Below are 9,906 nucleotides of genomic sequence, written 5' to 3' on the forward strand. Positions count from 1 at the left end.
CAGTAAACGCCAAAAGACCTGGACGTCCATGGAAGACAACAGTGGTGGATGATCGCAGAATTATTTCCATGCTGAAGAGAAACCCCTTCACAACAGCCAACTAAGTGAACAACACCAGGTAGTAGGCATATCGATATTCAAGTCTACCATAAAGAGAAGACTGCATGAAAGTAAATAAAGAGGGTGCACTGCAACGTGCAAGCCACTCATAAGCTTCAATAATAGAAAGGCTAGACTGGACTTTGCTCAAACAATCCAAAAAAGCCAGAACAGTTCTGGAAAAACATTCTTTGGACAGATGAAACCAAGATCAACCTTTACCAGAATGATAAAATGTAAAAACATTTCACACTGATGTCACAAATTCACAAGATACAATTTAACATATAGAGCATATGTATATCACATAAATTGCTCCCACAGGCTCTGGGTCTTTATTCAATAATGATTTCTTATAACATACCCAAAAATGAATACCCTATAAAAATCCACGCTACAGTAATTGCAATAATATAGGCGGTAGAGAAAAAACCTGACATGATAGAAGAAAACTAACTGCACTTTCAGAATCAGCATACCTATTTAAGTGTAAATAAACCTAAAAATTAAAGTCAACAAAAAATGTGTTCAAAATTGTTCCCCTTGTGTTATAGAACCATTACCATTTGTTATTTAATTGAAGCCTCTTGTACCAACTTTTTTGAGGGGAGCCATTTTCACTTTCTACTTATGGAGAGCAAGGATACATCAATCTGCAACTTCACTGCTGCCAGAAAATTCTCTGCACTCAGTGCTCCCCTTCATGCACATGCTCCAACTGGGTTGCAGAGGAAGAGTATCAAAAAGCTGATTCTCCCATTCATGTTTTCGTCTTGAAAAAGCAGCCTTCTGATGCCATCAAATGTGTTGAATATCTTATCAGGCTTTTGTACATTTCTTTAATTTCTTTTTGCACATGGTTAAGCATGAAAATAATGATAATATTTAACTTTGCTTTAAATAAAATTCATGTTAAAGTGAATGTGCGTTAAAAAAAAAAAAAAAAAAAAAAAACCATGAATGAATGAGAGTGCATAATCCAGAAAAAAAGAAAACTTTCTATGTTGCTTATGCTAGTGGGATGTCCTCCCCTTTTCAACTCACCCATTATAAGTAGGTAAAAAATATACTTGTAAAGGGTAAAGTCAGAATTATACTTAGAATACCTCCTCCTGAACTTCGCTGCGCATAACATTTACCACCCTTCAGGGTGGAGTCTTCTGGGACACAGAACAGGTAAGATTTTGCATTAGGACCTCCAGATTTCCCTGCTCTGCATACCACATAACTATACCCAGAAGGATGGTAATGTCCTCTTTGCCTAGGTGCCATTGGCAGAAGATGGTAGTATAATTCTAATTTTACCCTTCAGAATCAGGTAGATTCTTTACCAACATAGAGTAGTTATTTTAGAGGGAACAGTGAGCCCAGCCAGGGGACCTTCCATTTAGCTAACATTTCTCTTTCCCTAAACTATTAGCTCTCATTTGTTTAAGGTGGTCAAATGATTTATCAGTAGGGCACATCAAATCACAAAGTATAGAATTGTCATTTAATTTTCTGTTTGAGCACAATGCTAAGATAGGAGTGTATACAAGTATGGGGGGAGGGGGGGCAATTCACATCTGGCTGCAAGATCTATAACCCTCCTTCATTTTCACTTATAGATGGCAATTTTTAAATGCCCTCTTTTTCTAAACCTCCATGCCTCTTTAAATAAGGAAAGATGTGTGCAGTATCCTGGGGTGGGATAAGGAAAGATCACAGATATCACATAGCACAGGACTGGCAGATCAGGATTACTTTTGCAAATGGACTGTCAAAGTGTAACACCTACAAGAAATCAACCATCAACATGTATTTTAAAATAAGGAAGAAAAAACTAGAATTATACAAAGAAATGTTTCCTGCAGTAAAAGTAAGCCCTATAAGTATAAACATCAGTATTTAGGCAAGGACCACAATAAACTTTAAGCAGAAATCTAGATAATAAAACTTAAAATAAGATAATTAAAACGTATTAAACGTATACTAACAAAAAAAAAAAAAAGATAAAAAAGCCCAATAAAAGATAAACAATGAAACTGGATTTTGCTGCAAAATATAATTTTAATTCAGAGAATTCCCCCACAGTACATTTTGCAACTTGATATCCACAGTCTTATGACCAGCATTATTTACCAAACATATTCTGAAGTGGGGCTCAGAAAGTGGCTGGACAGAGAAATGCAGAATAAGGATGAATTTTGTTAATCTGCATTCTCTTCCTATCAGCATGCTTTCTCAGCACAAGAATTGCTTAGCTCTTTGTAGCAATGCCTCATCTCACACTCACAATTCTGCTGAAAAATGTAGGTACTTGCTTTAAAATAAACCTTATAATGTGTTTATGTTTGCAGAGCTCTCTTAAAGTGTGCTTTTTATGCCTAGAATTCAACTGTACATTACTATAGAAAGTGAAATGTTCTCCTTTTGCCCTTATATCAGAAAATCAGCAGAAAACAGAGGGGTGACCTAAAAGACAAGGGAGCCAGATCTGTGGACAGTCACTGTTTTCTCCTGCACCCACCACTTTACCTCTAGTGTCTTTTTTTTAATTTTGCACATATCGTGTTACTAAAATGTTAGGCATCGGAATCTTTTCCTACAATAAAAGAGTTCCTGTCATGATATTGAGGTTAACGTTGGAACATTTCAGCCCTGTAGGCTTGAATTGGGTAACAGCCATATACAATGCTATGATAGTATGGCACAAACATGAAAGGTGAGAGCCATGGGCAGCAAAAGTCAGGAGGAGAGGGCTTGATAACAATTGTAGTGCTTTAGATAAAAAATGAGGCATGCTCAAGACACCTGCTACAGCTTCCAACACTTCTTGTGCAGAAGGTTGTCAATGCAGGTGGCTATGTGTTTTTATGACTGGAGACAACTATACAAATATGAAAGATAAAATATGTACAAATAATTACCATCACTGGAAATTGTTATTGGTCATTTTCAGTAGTCATTGAACAAACCAGTTCTGTACAGATATCGATGTTCTGTCCTACAGAAAGCAAAGGGTGAATGATGAGTGGGAGGACTGTTGCATCCTTTTCCTTTGGAAGTGTTTCCAGTGGTGGTTAGCAGCCAATCGCTTAATGATCCAGCAGAGCAGCAACCAACTAAGATAAAAATAACCATCATCATTTACTAGCTCATAAGTTTCCTGTGATAAGTTATCCTTTAAAATGATAAAACACACATCAATCAGTGTGAGAATGTGTCCTATTATTTCCTTATCATCAACTCCTAAACAATTTCACTGAAAAAGCCTTGCTAGCAGAATTCAGCAGGTGTTCAGCAAGCTTCATGTAGTGGTAAAGCCAGCTAAAAATCTATCAAATCAAAAAAATCAATCAAAAGACAAAACTTTTTACATACTTAAAGAGGGAAGGTTGTTTTTTATGCCATCTGTATCTCATTAGCAAGACTTCACTTCCTGCCCTGTAGATTAATATTTCCAGTTTAAGCGATTACCTCTCTATTCCTGTTCTGGTGACATTAATAGTCAGGACAATTAGAAAGCGATTTTCCCTAACGCTCACCATACACATTAAGGCATATTATTACAGACCATAATCAAACAAGTAGATAGCAGCCAACCTTGTATGTTAACTGGTCTCTTAAATAAAAACAGCACTGAAAGAAAACCCTAACAGAAATTCTAACCCTTCATTGACCTGTCCAAACTCTACAACTTTACATATGTAACAATCCGCACTCCCATTAGGTCTGTGTTTAACCTTTTTATAATGGTGCTAAATGTTGCTTTAAAAATAAAGTTTGTCAAAGCTTGCAGAAAGCTCTTAAACTTGTAGAAAAGCTTTCTGTACACACTGCACTGCTGTACGCTGTAGCTAGAGCACTGTCTAAGGCCAGACTCACATTTGTAGCGTCATCACACTGTATGGAAATACTTGTATCAAGCCTTGGTGTGCTTTAAATGGCATCCCCAAAGCACAATACCAGCTGACCCGACACTGTGAGGCATGGTTCCACATATACCAAGCATTGTGGTGCCAATGTGAACAAAGTGGAAGTACTTCACACAACTTCACCAAACAGCAGCACACAGTGCAAAGCACAATAAAATGATATCAAAAGACAAGAAGCATAAAAAGAGGCAGACTTAGCTATAGTACTTGTTTTATTAAGGACCTGACAAATAGATGATGGACGCTGCCATTGCTGAAATCATCGTGAAGAACACTGATTGGATATAAAGCAAATCTTTTGCTTTCAGTAGTCTCAGTCCCACACCTAAACAATCATGCAGATAACAGTGCGACAAGATGTGTGACAATAAGCCCAACACCCGAGCTGTATAAATATTCTGTCATTCAGGAGGAGGAGAAGCCAAGGATCAGAACACCAACCAAGGAAGCCAGAGCAAGAACCAGATCAGCAATGGCAACATACAGAATCTCTCTGTCTAGGTTTACTTTAACACACTTTGGTTACTTTGCTTAAGCCATACCCAGTCAGATATGAAAGTCCTCTGTACACATCACCAACAACCTCTGGCTTTTTCCTCAGCTTAAAAATGCACTTTTTGCCGTTATGTAATTTTGTTGAAATTTAGCAAAACTCTCCAAAATAAGGCAATAAATGAGGCAATATGTGACAACTCATGATTTCAGTTCAGCAGCAGCCAACTAAGGTTTCTTTTGAACTGAACAGCTTGATCTTGAGCTCATAAAAAAAAAAAAAAAAAAACCTAAACTGAAGACTCTTTTCATATTATCAAACCAATGTTGCATGAAAGAAAAAAAAGTTAACAGTAATAAACAGTGAAGACTTTTTAAAAAAAAAAACAACACTGAATATAGCTGAATATTGAATATAGCAAAACCTTACACTTTTAAAGCGTATAGCCTGTAAAGCTTGCAGCTTCCTTGTATGCAGATTCACAATCATACAAACAATTTAGGAACTACTCACTAAATAACAGGCATTATTTTAGCTTCTTCCTGTTACTAACTAATGAATACAAATGGGATAGCTGTTCAGCTCCTTTGCCTTTTATAGAAAATTGAATTTGTTAATTTCACCAACTTAGGAGGATACTCCCATGTAGCTTTTTCATGTTACTATCTAATCTATTATTCCTAAATTGCTTGTGCAGTTTTTGCAGATAATTGCCTAGGAATCCATAAATTATGTTAAAATGACTCACTTACTACATTTTCAAATATACCACATTTTTATTAGAGTTGCAACATTGCTGAATTTCTCTGTATGGTTTTCATGCAGCCTATATGATAATATTTGATGCATTTTACACTTAGTTCCTCTGTAAATAAACAGGAAGGTATTCTGCAGGGTATGACCTAGCAATCCTCTTGAAAGAGAAGTATGTCATATTTGATACATTACGTTCAATTGAGGTTCCAAAACACTGCCAGGATGTGAGTCATATTTAAATCTGAACTTTCAATTTAAATCAACTAAACATACTGCAGGTGCATCAAAACAAAAAGGTGTGCAAAGTCTTAGGCTACGTCTATTTGTGTGGTGTGCTAATGCACATATTTCACTTATTTTATTGTTTGGTAACATTCATTGCATTATGGTAGCCTGTAAAGGGACTGCTAACCCATCCCAAGGCAGCTAATCATGAAACATGCTCTACCACTATCAGATAGTGTGAACTTACAGTTTAGTTTATTTAGACTGTAACCACAACCCGGTATTAATGCCTGTCTTTGCCAGCATGCTAAAAGAAAGACCCTTGATCTCCCTATAAGGAAGGCACTGATCTCTCTGCAGAGGTCCAACATGGCCTTTGCTGAACCAAGAGCTAGAACTCTCCAATTAGCAAGGTTTATTCTCCATACTCATTGAAAAGTTCTGGGCCTATGCAAAGAGACCTCCCATTTCCACACTGAAAGTACAGGTCATTCTTCATAGAATGATAGCAGAGAATAGGCTTCTTATTTAGGTTTTAGATATCTTTTAGTGAAAAAGTATCAAGTAGCAGAACTGAGTATTTAATTAGCTAAAATAGCTATCCACACATAGATATATAGGTAAAAAGAAAAAAAATGATGATTTATTGGAAAGACTACACATAAATGTCTTTTAAAATGGAGGAAAAGCCATAATACTGCTTACCTGTAATGGATTTCCAACAACAAATAATGTTATACCAGAAGAAAATGGGATATTAAATATTGCACTTAGAGTTTCCAGCGATTTTCCCTTTTTATGTCTAGTGTACATCAGTGTGGTTTGTTTGATTATTCGGCAGTGCTAGATTAGGGCAAAGTGTGCAACTGTTGTGCTGAATTTTGGGATTAGTAAAGTAAGTTCCGGCCTCATTTCTAAGAATCACTTCACTATGCCTATTCACCTTATACAGAATCAATTAGGCTGGGTCTACACAAACGGTTCCAAAAACGCATGTACACGTTCCTACCTCGTTTATATGCACTTTTACTAGCGTTTTAAAGCTTGCCTTTAAACTGATGGAAAACGTCTATGCAGAGATTTCACACGTTTTTGTTGCATTTACATTTCAAGCGTTTATAAACACGGGAAAACATCCCCATTGAAATCAATGGACGCGTTTACCCAAGTTGACCCTGCATTTGAAATTTTAAAGTGTTGCAAGGAGCTTTATCTATAACACTCAAAAACGTGCTTCAAGGAAACGTCCTGGTGTAGATTAGCCCATTGGAATGTATAGGAATTTCAAACATGGGCTTTTAAAGCCTCAGGTTAAACGCTGAAGAGATTGTCCGTGTAGACCCAGCCTTAGATTATATTCATGTATAGCTTTAAGACAAAACTACTATCCTTCTTTACACTTTTTTTGTTGATCATCACCTTTAGTCTCTTGTATCTACATACATGTGCTTCAGCAATGTATTTCCCAGCAGGAATGTATTTCCCAGCATGGATTCCTGCTAATGGTGACAACAGTGGAGCTTGCATATAAATGTGTATAAAAAAAGAATAGCTATAATTTCAGTCAGAAGCCTCAATGATGGGTATACAATTAGAAGACAATAACAGATTTTTAGGGTACGAACAGAGTAAAAGGCTTTTCACTGTGGCCGCTATTAAAAACATGCGCTGGAGCACATAGGCTGAATTCACACTGAATGTCTATAGAACATATAGTTGATAACCGTTCTGCCCCCTTACTCTTGGTTATTCCTAGCAGCAAATGTTCTCATTCATTCAGTGGGTATGTGATTCCACTAGGGATAGCAAGGGTTAAAGACGCAAGATGGCCATAAACTAGCTGATCTGCTATGTATTTATTTTTTCAACCGGTAATGTCCCACAAATATCAATTGTTCCTGCCAGTAAAGTCACCCCTAATGCAGATTTTTGTGTTGTAATTGTGTGGCAACAATGCTGCACTACAGCGAGATGAAAAAATATGAAATTACCAAGGTTGAGGTCTTATCCTTGAAACGCTTCTTGCCAGGCTATCATGTTGACCCTCCCACTTCAAAACATTAAGCCAATAATACACATTTTTTATAAGGCATTTTGACTTTTTTTCTGACTTGTTTAGGAACAATATTTAAAAACTGTTTAGGCCAAATCATAGAAGCCAAAGGGCATAATACCCTGGCAATTGGAACTGCAAAACAATTCCAGGTATGGCAACTGACATTTTTTCCTAAAATGTATTATTTTAAAGCAGTGAGCAAGTTGTGTTGACAATTCTAGAAAAAATATGTAACTGTTACTGAGAACTAATGCCATGGTTGCATGGAAAAGGAAGTTAATTTCTTGACAGCTGGCTCTATGCATATTAATAAGGTATGGGAATGACATTTATCATTCGGCTTGAGAATTGAGGTGAATTTGTAACTCATTTTTATTTAAAAATGGTGGTTTCCTTTAATACCTGACTTGTAACCCCTGTATCATGACACTGACAGTACACCCAGATTTTTGCCCTACTCCTTACTGAATAATGATGGTTGTAAATGTAGTAATTCGCAATTAATTCCAATCACAAAACAATTAAACTGACCAAGATAACCTACCACAAACAGATTCTATTTTTTTATGGTTTTGAAAAATAAGTGTTGTTGGTAGATTGCCTTAAACAAATTAGTTGTTTTTGCAATTAAAAGCAGTTTGAAACTTCCCATGTGTACCGCCAGCATAATTTGTATACGTTTTAGAGAGGATGTATAATGCACAGAAGCCAACAGCAGCCCACAAATGTTCTAACATACACCAGGCTTTCCGGTAAATGTAAAATTGTCATACTTCCAGCTGAGGCCTGATCAACGGCGGTTCTCGGTTCCAAAATGCACATTACAAGTTTAATTTTGATTAGAAAGACAGAAAATAATAAATGGTTGTACAGATTTGGCCAGCTGCGATTCTCAGCTCTACATACAGGTGCAGTGTTTAATAACAAGATGCTAAACATGAAATGTGGACTTCTAATGTCCAGGATAAAATGGTACACCAGAAATATGGATGCCTGCCCCATTTTTTTCATTCAACTAAGATCATTAAGAGAAAGATAAGGAAAAAAATAAATAAAATCAAACAGATTTGCCCAGGAGATAGCTAAAGGAGGCATCAATGGAGCATCACTAGAGCAAAGACTTGGCCAGAAAATGGTTTCATCTAAAAAAATAAATAAATAACACTTCAAAGCAAATCATATGGAAATTTTTTTGCAATCATAATAAAGCCACAATCCTTCCAGATATATTACAACATGGGAAACGGCAGCTACAGTACTTTCAATAACCAGATAACACGCTAATCAAAAAAGAACTCTGAATCCAACAAGCAGATTTTATATTAGAGAGTGTGTACATTATTTAGGAAATATAATAATAAAAACAAGCTAGGAAAAAAAAACATTCATTTGATAACAAAATTTAAAAAGTCATAGAACGGATTCACCATTTTTACAGTAAAGCAGAGGTAATATTTAGTAATATTAGTATTCAGTAGAAAGCTTTCTACAGTAAAAGGACAACACAGGCAATGAACCAGATCTTACAAAAACTGAACTGTCGTGACATTCATAAATGGGGTTCTTGTAGCTCAATTTTTTTTACACTTCAGTCTGCATTGCCGCAAGCTGCGTCTGGGAGGAAGTTACTTACCACTTAGAGGTTGGTAAATCCCCTTGTGCTGATTACTTATTCTGACAGGGATGTGAGCAGCTCATCTCGTTACCTGCCAGTGTACATGTCAACAAATACCTTAGCCTGTCAGTGTTATACCAACGTAAAAAAAAAGCTTTTCCTCTAAGTAGATAACCTTTTTAAAGAGAGCCATCATTACAATATCAGGAACTATTTAATGTGAGACGCCAAGAGGTTTTCTGTAAATAAAATTTGTTGTCTAAAGTGACCATTTTTTTACCAACAATCTTCCTATGGCTGCCTGTGCATTTTAAGAATATATGTGGCTCAATTCAATATGTGATGTCTGCAGCCCCTCAGCTATTACACAATACTACTCCTATATACTACTAATACTGGCTACAAAAAAAAAAAATAAGTTTTAAAGGGTATGCTAACTTAGCACAGACATTAATTGGACAGCCATGTCAACCAGGGTTTCAAAGAACCCCGGGGCACCTCAACTGGGCTGATCAACCTCCTATTTGATGATCCCTGACTAGGTCTGGGCCCAACACCACTTGGCAGAGCCAGATGCATGACTCTTTAAAAGGTGCAATCCAAAACACCAAGAAGGGCCATTCTTTGCACTGGCCACCAATTTATAAGACACGTTTTCCCCTTCATTGAACACCCCAACAAATAAAGAATAATTTAATAAAGGTGGGGGTATTTAAAAAAAATTTTTTATATATATATATATATA

The 9,906-nt window shown here is 36.4% G+C and overlaps 1 protein-coding gene across 11 annotated transcripts in view; it reads right to left on the minus strand.

The window, feature by feature from the left end:
- TNIK (TRAF2 and NCK interacting kinase) overlaps positions 1-9,906 on the minus strand; it is a 179,703-nt gene that overhangs the window by 164,947 nt on the left and 4,850 nt on the right. The window contains exon 2 of one of the 11 annotated variants that reach the window (XM_072408104.1): positions 3,009-3,203. The exons of the other annotated variants lie outside the window; for them this stretch is intronic. Within the exon in view, the coding sequence (XP_072264205.1) occupies positions 3,009-3,011 (3 nt within the window). The 5' untranslated portion in view covers positions 3,012-3,203. The remainder of the gene's footprint in view (positions 1-3,008; positions 3,204-9,906) is intronic. 11 annotated transcript variants of the gene reach the window in all.

The sequence above is a fragment of the Pyxicephalus adspersus genome, chromosome 4 (assembly GCF_032062135.1).
Source record: "Pyxicephalus adspersus chromosome 4, UCB_Pads_2.0, whole genome shotgun sequence".
NCBI classification, from domain to species: Eukaryota; Metazoa; Chordata; class Amphibia; order Anura; family Pyxicephalidae; genus Pyxicephalus; species Pyxicephalus adspersus.